This window comes from Macrosteles quadrilineatus, unplaced genomic scaffold, assembly GCF_028750875.1.
Source record: "Macrosteles quadrilineatus isolate MER2022 unplaced genomic scaffold, UCM_ALF_1.0 Scaffold_2__2_contigs__length_208266976, whole genome shotgun sequence".
Classification (NCBI taxonomy): Eukaryota; Metazoa; Arthropoda; class Insecta; order Hemiptera; family Cicadellidae; genus Macrosteles; species Macrosteles quadrilineatus.
The window spans coordinates 27,948,015-27,961,597 of record NW_026542595.1 but is presented as its reverse complement, the minus strand read 5'-3'; the positions used below and the strand labels follow the sequence as shown (position 1 = coordinate 27,961,597).

Below are 13,583 nucleotides of genomic sequence, written 5' to 3'. Positions count from 1 at the left end.
TACATTCTAATTATAACAAACAACTTTTTAGAAATTCTTTCTTGGAGTATCATTATTAATTTATTAAAAACTAATATTGTTTTGTGTGTTAATTCGTTAATTTTCAATTGCCATTTTTATACAAACATTAGGTAATTAAGTACTATATTGTATTAAAATATACAATTTAAAATTAACAAATAAATTTTGTTAATAAACACCTTTTTCTTCTTGAGGTTGTTAGAAAACTGCAGTTACTGTAGCCGAGTAACGAGATAGCCCCTGGAACTTGGCCTAGCAATTTTTTGACGGCCTTTACCATTGGAAACATAGGCCTACACTCAAAATGTTTTAAAATATTTAGCCAGGAAAAAAAAGCAAAAATTTAAAAAAAATAGACATACATTCTAATTATAACAAACAACTTTTTACAAATTCTTTCTTGGAGTATCATTAGTAATTTATTAAAAACTAATATTGTTTTGTGTGTTAATTCGTTAATTTTCAATTGCCATTTTTATACAAACATTAGGTAATTAAGTACTATATTGTATTAAAATATACATTTTAAAATTAACAAATAAATTTTGTTAATAAACACCTTTTTCTTCTTGAAGTTGTTAGGTCTCCACTCTCCACAGCTGGTATTGGCCTTTTCCACTAAAATCTTCCTTTTGGACTTAAACTTCTTCCACTTAAATCCCATTTCTTTATAAGAATATGACAGAGAGTCCATTCACCCCATTTGAATTCTCTCTCTCAAAACTGGTAAAATCTTACCACAAGTTGGGAAGGTATTTTAAGTTATAAAAATAAGTTCCTTTAACTTGACAAAAACATAAAAATACACAATCGTTTGTTTTGTTTTTAGCATGCCTGCTGTCAGGAACCAGTAAAACGCCTTCAACTTTCCAGCATGTGAGTGAAAATGTTTTCATGTCCCTGGCCTTTTACTTTGTAGATACTGGATTTTTAGTTTGTTATTATGTGTTTTAATATTTTTTGGGACGGGGGCAACATGTTACACACATTTATTTGGTTTTAAATAGGTTCTAGGTATTTTTTTCGTATTTTTAAAGTCTCGAAATTCACGACCATGACATGTCCCTAGGGTACATTTTCCAACTTTCACGCTGTTTTTAGACTAATTATTCATGCCGAAATATATAAAGCCATATTTTTATGACATCAATAGTTACAAAAAAGGAGCATATTATAATTTTATTGTCATTACAAACTGACAACCATGACAAAATGAGTCTGTCCCTCGATTTGGCGTCACGACCATTTGAGAAAAAATTGCAACTTTGGAGCACGACAGTGGCAAGCCTGGCTTCGATTGCGTCAGTTCGTTTTAGAGACTAGTTCGGGGTGTACGTCAAGTTTGTTGTGCCGGTCGTTTTGTGTTGAAAGAAGTAGTTACAAGATTAATAAAGGTAAGTTTGTGTTTTTTGTAATTTTGGTGTGTCCATGACCATACGTAGTCATTTGATGAAGTAGACGTGGTTTTAATTTTTGTTGATATGATATTTTAATTGCTACATTAACCTAGAAGTCCACTTTGTATCCTCGAACATGAGGCGCAGGGCTACCGCCAGAACAGAGCCAAAAAACACGTAATGTCACGACCAAAGTTTCACGACCATCGCGGGTTTTTTCACGACCAATCCAGCCTTATGGATTATACTGTGTTTGGTCGTGACAATAACTTAAATATCATTGTAAATTGAACAGTTTAGTTCAATTGAAACACAAATTTTTATTATATCTAGCAGTATAATTGAAGGATAGTTTAGAAAGATTTATATTGTTCAAGACAATTCACGACCGTACCGCTTGTCGACCATCACGTTGATGATTTCTATCATAAAAATTTAAAAAATTAAAATATCATCATATTTCAATGTTTTATACACAAAAGAAGCACACCTCTATAAAAACATAACGATTTTTCGGGTCTCAGGTAAGTTTTTTTCGGAGTTATACAAACTAAAAAGATTTTATTGGCTTTTTTTAAATTTTTTTATTATGTTTTTTTCTTTCTAGAAAGACCAAAATACTTAGTGATCTGTTTATTGTATAATGGCCATAAAAGTAAATTAATTTATAGCAAAACATAGTTATAAAAATAATATTAACTATTTTTAATATTCAGTTTTATGTCCGTGATGGTCGTGACAAAATTTTGTGTTTTTCCATCAAAGATGCTCTAGTTATATTAAATCACCAAAGATATTGTGTTACCATGGACATTTTATGAAACTTCAAATGTCAATGAAATAAAAAAATAAAAAAAGTTTCAAAAAACGGAATAAAAAATTTTAAAAGTGCTTTTCCTGAAAACGTAAGTTTTTAAATTTTCACTCATATACTCAACTCCGCATTGTATGTTTGGCGAACCGGGAGGCCAACTCGTGACTCGGCTACAGTATAAGTTTAGCCTGCATGGACTAAGGAAGAAACGAGTAGGAGTCTCCTGATGCACAAAATATGCACCAAAAGGGTCATTAGTATTTAAATGAATTGAAATACATTTCTCTATATATTATATCTGTCAGGGATTGTCTGTACGTATTACACATGCAGGAAGACTTACATTGAGAGGATCTGCCAGCTGGGTGTAGTAAGGGTTCCACATGTAGCCAGCCGCAGTACAACGGGTGTGCAGCACTTGTACAGTGGCGTCCACACCCACGGGGTTCACATAGATAGCCCAGTTGTGGTTTTGGGTCTGTACAAAAGCCACACAACACATACTAATTTGTATCAATCATTAACTTTAAAATGCTTCCACTCAAGGGTGGTCCCAGGAGGTTGGGTGGTCACAACCCTCTTGACCCCCCAAAATCTTTCTTTTTTTTAAGAAAAACTACACCTAAGGGGAACTTTAATAATTTTTATTGCAAATCGTTTAACAAATTTCATTGTAGTCTATAGTATACACTTATCAATAGACGAAGCTTAGTTACTTGAAAGGTAGTTTAATATTAATTTATCCGAGTTAAACATAAGGAACTTGCAATTTCTAATTGCAGAAATGTAATTCAATGATTACCATAGCCAATTTGAGAACTTTTGATACTTAAATAACATTCATATTTTCTTAATGATTAGGGGCCTGATATCATATTTAAGAATAAAAAAAAAACATTATGAAAACACTGAGAACAAATTCTGAAGGCCAAATCTATATGATCACGGTGGCCGTGAGTGGCGATGAGAGGCAACGTTAGTTGGGTAGTGTTAGTGTACTTTATGTAGGTTAACTGCTGCTTACTGAGCAGTGCATTGTAATGCAGTAGTGTTGGGTGCAAGTGCTCAAACACTTCTTTGATAAAATAAGTTCTAGTTCGAAATCTTGGTCTGATTTTGGAATACATTTTCTGTTTTCCATGCACATCGGCCCCAGTTGAAAGGGTATTTTTGTAAATCAATAATATTGGTAGAACTGGAATAGATAGAACCTTGATGCAAGAGTCCATTACAAATAGCCTAGATCAATTTGATGGATTAAAAAAAAATTAAACTTTATGTGTTGAATTCTTGCGGTATTCCTTCGTTACTAAAACTACGTGTTGATGAAATTCCACAAGTCTCATAATAATGCAAAAACTACATTTCTTGAACCTTGAAATAAACTAGAAAACTTGTAGGCTACACATTTAGGCTAGGTCAGTTTAAATTTGTGTGCTTCAAAATAGTTAAAAAATTGCTCATTTAAGAACATAATCTCAAAATTTTCCCGGGGGAGTACCCACACCCTCCTAGCAATCATACTATATTGAAAGTCTTGTTCTCTTGATTAAGCTAAGAAATATACTTACAAAGTTACGATCGTGTTCACCAGGATGTTTGAGGTTGACTTCGATTATTGTATCACTTGCGCTTCCGTCGTAGTGAATTAGCTGAGTCTGGAAAAATTGTACCAGTAATCATTAAAATATGTTGACCGGTAAATATTTAACTAGGTAACTCGCAGAATAGGCCTAATAAATAAAAACTAATTAATAAAATTTAGAATAAAGTTCATGCTCACCTACCCACTAGGTTATTAAGAATGTTTAAGAAAGAATGTGTACTGGCAGTAAAACTTGTTACAGTGGTAATCTAAATTTCACAGAAGACTGATTTGGGTTAGTGAAAGTTCAATCATCACAAACCGCTCACTGGTTACTAATTTTAAATCTCAGTGGATGAGAGGCTCATTATTTTATTACAGATATCAAGACTTTGTGAGAAAACATTTCAGGGACTATAAATTATAAATATCCAATAGCAGCAATAGAATAATAAATTTTTGTGTTTACACATTATTCATGTTTCTTATACCAAGTTAAATTAATTTTAGCGAAATTCCCATGATAGGGAATAATATATGACTGTAGGTCTCATGGTAAGACATCTGGGGCCTATTGACTTTTCTGTTTTGATGTTCCCAGTGGCCATAACACTATAAATTCATATAGGTGTACTACTGATGTACCGAATACAAGGTTTAAAAAAATCCTTCACAAAAATATAAAACTATGTACCGGTATGTAACGAGATACACTTTGTACCGTACCGTATGTAACAGAGGTTAAGATTTGTAGATTTCGGAAACATTGTATGAACAAAACCTGTGATCCATATCTATTACTTATTTAATACGCAAGCAGGTTTTTTGTGACAATTACTCCTCCGAAACTACTGAACCAATTGATATGTTTTCGGTGTCATTGGAAAGAGCGTAACATGAAGTTGTGCAGGAAACTTTCTTTTTTGAGAAATAATTAGAGAGTGAGACCCTGGGGCCCTTTAAAGTTTCGTATTTCTCCATAAGATTAACATGGGAAACAAAAATAGTTATGAAACTCCAGCTGTTGTCAGAAATTAAAAGTGAGAAGAAGAACATATGTTAATTGTTAACAGTCATTAAGTTTGCTAATTTAACAGTTTGCTACATAGACCAGGCCGGGGTTGGAGTTGAGTATGCAAAATTATTCGGACGCACTTTCTCTTTTGATTGTTGTTAAGGACACTTTGGACAGTAAGAAAACGCATGTTGCCACGACCGGCGTTGGTCGAGTACCAATATGGCTGCCATCCAATATGGCAGACCACCTGACTTGACCTTGATCGAGAAAAATGCAAATAACTCCATTGTTTTTTGACCGATTTTGATAATTCTTTTATAGTTGAAAAGAAGAAGAAATTTGCTTTAACACATTCACTGCTAATGATATGTAATACTTTTATAAATGGCTAATAAACATAAACATTAACATGATCATGTTAATTGAGTGACAATATATCTTTAATTAAATAAATTTTATACTATAAATTGTGGATTAAAATATATTATGTAATTATATACATCATGTATTATATATCTGCTAATATACTTATGACGCACAAGTGCGTCATTAGCAGTGAACGTGTTAAGAGTCTCCATTACACTTATAGTGATATCCCGTTTAAAAAGTGATAAATTAGATTTTAATACAGATTTTACTTTTAAAACGGATTAAATATACATTGAGGTGATTATATTTGAGTTTTTACTGACGAAATATGTCCGAACTCAACCTGTAGCTGCTTGGGTAACAAAAACGTAATTATCCATTATCATTTAATAACCAAAATCTAATAATTTGTAATTTAATAATCCATATATTATTAATGTTATTAATTTACAACGAAACACAATTGGAGAAGGTACGTTTTTAAAAAAGAGCAATGCAAGAAAAACTTCATGTAACGATTGGGTAAACAGATTTTTTAGGGTAATTCGACCCTGCTGAGTACAAATCTGCGTATTGCCAAAGCGAAATTTGAACCGGAAGTGCGGTATCCAAGATGGCGGCCAGAACGTGTTTGCCCCATTACTCTTTTGTTATTTGGCCTAAAATATTGGTTTAAACATCTGAATAGAGGTTTTCTCAGGTGCCAAACACATTGCAGTACTCAAAATCTACTTACATCAACTTTTAAGAGCATATGTTCCAAGATGGCATCCAAGATGGCGTCCTAAAACTCTGTTTACGCATATCTCTCTTCTTAGTTGGCCTTAAATAATAGTTTTAACATCTGCATAGGGGTTTTATCGGATTGCAAACACATTGCAATAGTCCAAATTTACTTACATAAACTTTTAGGGGAATATGTTCCAAGATGATACCTAAGATGGCGTCCTAAAACTCTGTTTTCGCATATCTCTCTTATTAGTTGGCCCAAAATAATAATTTAAACGTCTGCATAGGGGTTTTATTGGAATGCCGAACACATTTCAATACTCAAAACGTAATCACAACCACCCTTGAGGTAATATTTTCCAAGATGGCACACAATATGGCCGCCAAAAACTCTAGGACCTAGGTTCTAAATCAGCTGCCAAAACTTCTGTCCTTGGAAGAGAACAAGAAATATGAGAAAAAGGCCATCTAAGAGAAAATAAATTGTTAATTGCAATATTTAAAAGAAGATATTAACAAAATGAATGAACCATTTAAAAGGGTCAAACATTGTCGAGGACGGTAGCACAGTTTGGTGCAAGTCTTTCGATTATTCTTGCGCGTTTACATTGTAGATATACACTTGGATAAACAATAATTACATCCTAAGATATCTGTGGAGGCTTTTGGGACTGACAAGGATCTCACAAGGATAGGATGTACTGGTGTTAGTGAAGCCCGAGCTATATGACTCGGAGCCATCTTCACCGGTCGGACAAGATAAGCATTTTCCAACACTTTCAAATGGAATGTTTTTAAAATTTTCAGTACAACAAATCATTCAGTTTGTAAAACCATTGATGATAGTATGCCCCTACTAAAGATCGTGTCTTTACCTAACGACATCTTAGGATGTTGCAGTCACCGTACATTACGTTTTGGAGGCAAGACTTCCTGATTTTTAATAACACCAAAAAGAAGATGCGTTTCAAGCGCTTTAAAGTTATGATGGACAATATCCTGAGGAAATATCAGATACTATCCTCAATGGTTTTACAAACTAAATGATTTGTTGTACTAAAAATTTTATAAACATTCCATTTGAACGTGTTGGAAAATGCTCATCTTGTCCGACCGGTGAAGATGGCTCCGAGTCATATAGCTGGGGGCTTCACTGACACCAGTACATCCCATCCTTGTGAGATACTAGGTCCTACACAATCGTATGAAGTATATAATGGGTGTTTCAATCCATTTGGCATTAGAAGAAAAACCTTTATGGACGTTTAAATAATAATTTCAAACAAACAAACAAACAAGGCTGATATACGGAAACAGAGTTTTTGGCGGCCATATTGTGTGCCATATTGGAAAATATTACCTCAAGGGTGGTTGTGATTATGTTTTGAGTATTGAAATGTGTTCGGCATTCCAATAAAACCCCTATGCAGACGTTTAAATTATTATTTTGGGCCAACTAATAAGAGAGATATGCGAAAACAGAGTTTTAGGACGCCATCTTAGGTATCATCTTGGAACATATTCCCCTAAAAGTTTATGTAAGTAAATTTGGACTATTGCAATGTGTTTGCAATCCGATAAAACCCCTATGCAGATGTTAAAACTATTATTTAAGGCCAACTAAGAAGAGAGATATGCGTAAACAGAGTTTTAGGACGCCATCTTGGATGCCATCTTGGAACATATGCTCTTAAAAGTTGATGTAAGTAGATTTTGAGTACTGCAATGTGTTTGGCACCTGAGAAAACCTCTATTCAGATGTTTAAACCAATATTTTAGGCCAAATAACAAAAGAGTAATGGGGCAAACACGTTCTGGCCGCCATCTTGGATACCGCACTTCCGGTTCAAATTTCGCTTTGGCAATACGCAGATTTGTACTCAGCAGGGTCGAATTACCCTAAAAAATCTGTTTACCCAATCGTTACATGAAGTTTTTCTTGCATTGCTCTTTTTTAAAAACGTACCTTCTCCAATTGTGTTTCGTTGTAAATTAATAACATTAATAATATATGGATTATTAAATTACAAATTATTAGATTTTGGTTATTAAATGATAATGGATAATTACGTTTTTGTTACCCAAGCAGCTACAGGTTGAGTTCGGACATATTTCGTCAGTAAAAACTCAAATATAATCACCTCAATGTATATTTAATCCGTTTTAAAAGTAAAATCTGTATTAAAATCTAATTTATCACTTTTTTAAACGGGATATCACTATAAGTGTAATGGAGACTCTTAAAGCAAATTTCTTCTTCTTTTCAACTATAAAAGAATTATCAAAATCGGTCAAAAAACGATGGAGTTATTTGCATTTTTCTCGATCAAGGTCAAGTCAGGTGGTCCGCCATATTGGATGGCAGCCATATTGGTACTCGACCAACGCCGGTCGTGGCAACATGCGTTTTCTTACTGTCCAAAGTGTCCTTAACAACAATCAAAAGAGAAAGTGCGTCCGAATAATTTTGCATACTCAACCCCAACCCCGGCCTGGTCTAACACTGACTTGATTGAAATGAAATATTTTCTATTTGAATTGGGGTTGGCGTAAATCTTACAATGGAAAAAAGCAGGAGAGCCTGGATAATTTGAAATACTAAAAACAAAAAGAAAACTGAATTAACACTGTGCTGCATTTCTTAGTAAGCATTGAAAGAGCCGATTTGCAAACTAAGGAAAGATAGGAAAGTCATAGAACACCACCAAGGAGAAGACATAGAAATAATTTTTTTTTAAAATTTATAATCCTTATTATGGACAACCTTATGCGGCTATCAGTAAGGATATTTGTAAAAAACACTAAAAACAACATCAGCTTTTAAAAAATAATCAGATATTTTCAAGAAATGTTGGTTATGTCGATCTGTTATATACATCTTGAGTATTTCAATAATCTTTGAGTCAAATCTTTAAAAGTAATCATAAATTATGGATGTTTCAAAATAACGCCTGTAATACTTACCAATTGCTCGAATTCGAGCAACAGGGACACTAGTAAGAAATTAAATCTTGATATAATCAGCCCTAAAATCATTATCATCAGTTCTGGCACGTCACAGGTCAGTCATATCAAATTTAGGGATTGTTCGGACGCCTGACGGTCGTGTGATGTGTGTGTGTTTGACATTTAAAAAAATTGTGTTTTTGTAATTTAAATTATTATGATTATATTTTAAATACTAATAAAAACTGCCAAGATAGACGGTAAAAAATTAATAAAATATTTTTTTTATTTATTTTTTTTACATCCTTGTTGCGTTTTACACACCTTAAACATACAGATAGACGTTCTCTGGGTGTCAATGATTTTCTACAGTGTGTCTGTCTTTGTTTTTATTCACTTCCATTCTGCTGCGTAAAATATTAAATGATTCTTGTGTCGTCCTAAAATTTTGATAGCACTTAGTTTCATCGTCCATTAGTTACCTAAATAACATTACAATCTCTCCCTCACTTTTGCTCCTATTGCAGATATCTTGAACCCGTATCCTTAGTTTTTTCCTTGTATTTTCAATGTCTTCGCAATCTAAGGCTCTTGCTATTACAGCAAACTATTCCACAGTAAAAACAGACATTGAGTTTATTCATATTTACATTTACTTATATAATTAAATAAGCTTGACTGTAACATAAATCTAAAAAAAAGTGATGGAAGGCTGACTGAAACAAACTGACGGACAGTTAGTTGACTGGTGAATGTCGGATGCAACTGAGACGGAACTGTGACTGGACTGATGTATGTGAATCGGCCTTTATGGGTGGTTCTCATTTATGTTTAGTCTAGGTCATTGCATTTGTTTTTAGTCTACCACTGGTACTAAAAATGAAAGCAAAAGTAGTGAAGTTCAAGAGCTTCAATCAGTTGTTACCATGCGTATATATCCCCAAGCAAATCCTTTTGGATGGTGGAAGGAAGCAATAGCTCTCAACTCTCTTGCTTCTGATGGAGCATATCCTCTTTCTATGGTGGCACACGCCCACCTAAATTTACAAAAACACTTAAAGAGTAAAAAAATATAAGTAAAAATATTATAGGTTTACTATCCTTAAATTTAGGCTATGCTTATTAGTGTGAATGTTATTTTTTAAATTATGTATATGACTATTACCTTTGACTATTAATACAACAACTGTATCCAATAGTCAATGCTATTACCTATACAACTCACAAAACTGGTTTCACTGTATTTGTAACAAAACTAATGTTCCATTATCTTTCATGTGTCAAACAAAATAGTAATTTGTGTAATTTTTTTTGTTCACTAATACATCAGTACCATTTTAATAGTTAACAATATTACACCACCATATGGGGGGATGAGATTTTAAACTATAACCATTGACTATTGAATTCCAACTATATAAAGCGGTGTGTTTCATTTGGGTGTTTTTCAACAACATTGGCATTTTATCCTTTTTTTACATTATCTTTGTTACTATCTAATAAACCCCTTTTGTTTGATAGAATGTTAATTGGTTGTTCAATAACAAAAGGTACATATGGGTCAAGAACTAATTCCGCTAGCAGTATAACTGCAACAACCTTCACATTTTAAGACAAGCAACAGCTCTTGGCTACCTTCTCATGTAGTGTATGACACTACATTATCAACTTTCCTCTTGATCAAAACCTTTCATTACTTTGCCAAAAAATTAGAAAACAAGTGTTTTTTTGAGAGCCAACTATGTACCTTTTAGAATCTTTCCTGAAGATGGTGACAGAGCGGCCTAGAACACTGCGTTGTCCAAACAACATGAGAGATGAGTCGTTGACTGCAGTGTCAAAGTGTGAGGCTCCCTCTAGGTGGCCGTACTTACCACTGAGGTCACCAATAGCGTACAAATCAGGAGTGCCACTGGTAATAGCAGTTGTAGACTCTCTAACTTGGTACGGGTCAAACATTGTACCTATTGTTGACTCCTCACATGGAAACTCATAGTACTCGCTGACTGGGATCTAAAAATTAAGTTAGATTTAATATACCATATCCAATCCTTTCAAACCACTTAAACATACAACTATCCACTACATCATTATAACTATGTATTAGCGAATTTCCCCTATAGGGAATAAGCTATTACCGTAGTACTCATGGTAAGACCTGGACACAGGACCGATTTACTTTTTCATTTTGAGGTCCCTAGAGACCAAAAACATCATCCCTTCAAATTCATATTAATATATAGATATGTGTCTGTTAGCACGATAACTCGAGCAAAAATGATCCGATTTTGATGAAATTTGGTACAAACGTATAAACCTACATATATTCGAAAAAGAGTTTATATATACCAGCATGATCGGATTAAAGGAATGGGGGTTTTATGGGGTAAAAATTGGTTTTTCCATTTTTGACCCTAAAATCGTAAAATTTTGCAATTTATTTTCAAACTATTTTGTAGAGCTCAAAAAAACTAATAAAGTATATTGAAGCGTTGTTATGCCCCTAATAGTTACGGAGAAAATTCCAAAAAATTGTAAATTTAAAAAACCCATGTTATTCTTATGAAGATAAGTAAACTGTTGTAGTTTGCTTTTTTATGGATATATTTTGATGGAATTTTGCAAATTTGTTTATTTCATACTAAAAGCTATAAACATTTCAATAATAAAAAAAAACATACCTAATTACCTTTCCTGTAGCAGCAAACCTAAGTACTCAAATTAATGTTATTTATATAGGCAACAATTCACAATAAAAAATGTGACAATTTTAAGGAAATATTTCAGTGGAAATCCAACCAGACAAATGGAAATTCGCTTAGTCTGCAGGTTTGCTGCGGCGGGGCTATTTTATCTATTTATTTTGTGTGTGTGTTTACGCCAGGAGCATATTCACGTTTTTTTTTTTAGAGGGAACAGTCTAGGCCTTGTTATTTAAGTTTTAACTTTTGTTAGATAGCATAATTAATAGACAGCCCAGTAGGCTAAGTTCTGGGTCCAGAATTATTTCCGTTCGGGATCGAACCAGCAATCTTCGGATTTAGATCAATAATTCCAATTAGTATCCAATAGATTTTATACTTCCAACAAATCTTTGTTAGAACAATGTTATAATAGTATTAACACGTTCGCTGCAGCCTACTGCTATAGCAGTAGGTAGTGCGGCACTAGCACTGCACGCGGCCTACTGCTAAATCAGTGGTGTGCTCCCCTGCCCTGCTAACTATTGCGTCAGTCTGAGCCCAGCACTCGGCCAGGAACGTTGTGATTGTTGCCAGGCAGTAGCTTAGAATGCGAGCTTCATTTTGGTGTAGGTTGGTCCTAAACATTCCCGTAAAATCCCATCTGGCAATGCTTTTGTACCGGTTTCGGAGATTTTCTCTATTCGAGCCATATTACAAAGACACTGGCTATTGATCAAGGCAGTGCTGCTACCTTTGGGTGTTTCAGTAAACTACGTCCACTTTTGGGGTAACGCAGAACAATCACCACTGCTCTTTTGTGATTCGTCTTACTGAAATATTTGAATGCCAATTGTGATCGCTGATTCAGTAGCACGCTGGGGCTCGCCGCCATTGGCGAGCGCCTGTTTAAAGGTTTTCAGCAGCAAACGTGTTAATCACAGTGTACCGGTACTAAAATGTGGAATGAAACTTTGTCCTAAACATTGGCTATTGAACAACCAGGTGCAGTGTTCACTTTAGTGGTAAATAATATTTCAGCCATACCTTGGTGATGTGGAATGTGTCAGCACTGATCAGGCCACCCAATGTGAACTCTACATCTGTAGCTTCATACTCAGTTTGTTGGAACAGCTCTATTTTCCCACTCACAGTAGTCAGTTCACCATTGCCAAACCAGTCTCTCACGACTCCTTTGCGACGGAAAACATTTGTAATCCTAAAAGAAGATTGCTTTTGTTCACAGATAATGATAAATGAACAAATTCAAATTTAATGTATGCTCACCAAACTAGTAGATGCATAATAATCTGAAACATTTTGACAGAAAACCATTTTAAATAGCACATTTCTTTTAAGTTTACAATATATTAAGAAGTAGAGATGGACGGGTCCGAAATATCGGGAATTTTTCGGGAAAAAAATATTCCCGATTATCGGGACGGGATTGCATTTCATTCGGGAATTTTTCGGGACGGGATTTGGTCCGATCGCCGGCGATTTTGCCGCTTCGCGAGTGCCGATGACGCCGCTATTGCGAGCGATAGGTCCGCGAACGCAGGAGACAAAGTCGTTTCGACGATTGCGCCGTGACCGCGGAGTCATAACGACGATCGCGCCGTGACCGCGAGCCATACCGACAATCACACCGTGACCGCGAAGTCATACCGACGATCACCCCGTGACCGCGGAGTCATACCGACGATCGCGCCGTGACCGCGAGTCATACCGACGATCACCCCGTGACCGCGAGTCATACCGACGATCGCGCCGTGACCGCGAGTCATACCGACGATCACCCCGTGACCGCGGAGTCATACCGACGATCGCGCCGTGACCGCGAGTCATACCGACGATCACCCCGTGACCGCGGAGTCATACCGACAATCACGCCGTGACCGCGGAGTCATACCAACGATCGCGCCGTGACCGCGAGTCTTACTGACTATCGCGCCGTGACCGCGAGTCATACCGACGATGACCCCGTGACCGCGAGTCATACTGACGATCGCGCCGTGACCGT

General features: G+C 35.3%; 1 protein-coding gene across 1 annotated transcript in view; it reads right to left on the bottom strand.

The window, feature by feature from the left end:
• The window catches only part of LOC128985759 (uncharacterized), a 64,179-nt gene that overhangs the window by 13,778 nt on the left and 36,818 nt on the right, over positions 1–13,583 (bottom strand). The window contains exons 12-16 of the mRNA XM_054405607.1: positions 12,608–12,779; positions 10,627–10,892; positions 9,805–9,916; positions 3,804–3,890; positions 2,576–2,710 (exon numbers count right to left, since the gene is read on the bottom strand). Of these exons, the coding sequence (XP_054261582.1) occupies positions 2,576–2,710; positions 3,804–3,890; positions 9,805–9,916; positions 10,627–10,892; positions 12,608–12,779 (772 nt within the window). The remainder of the gene's footprint in view (positions 1–2,575; positions 2,711–3,803; positions 3,891–9,804; positions 9,917–10,626; positions 10,893–12,607; positions 12,780–13,583) is intronic.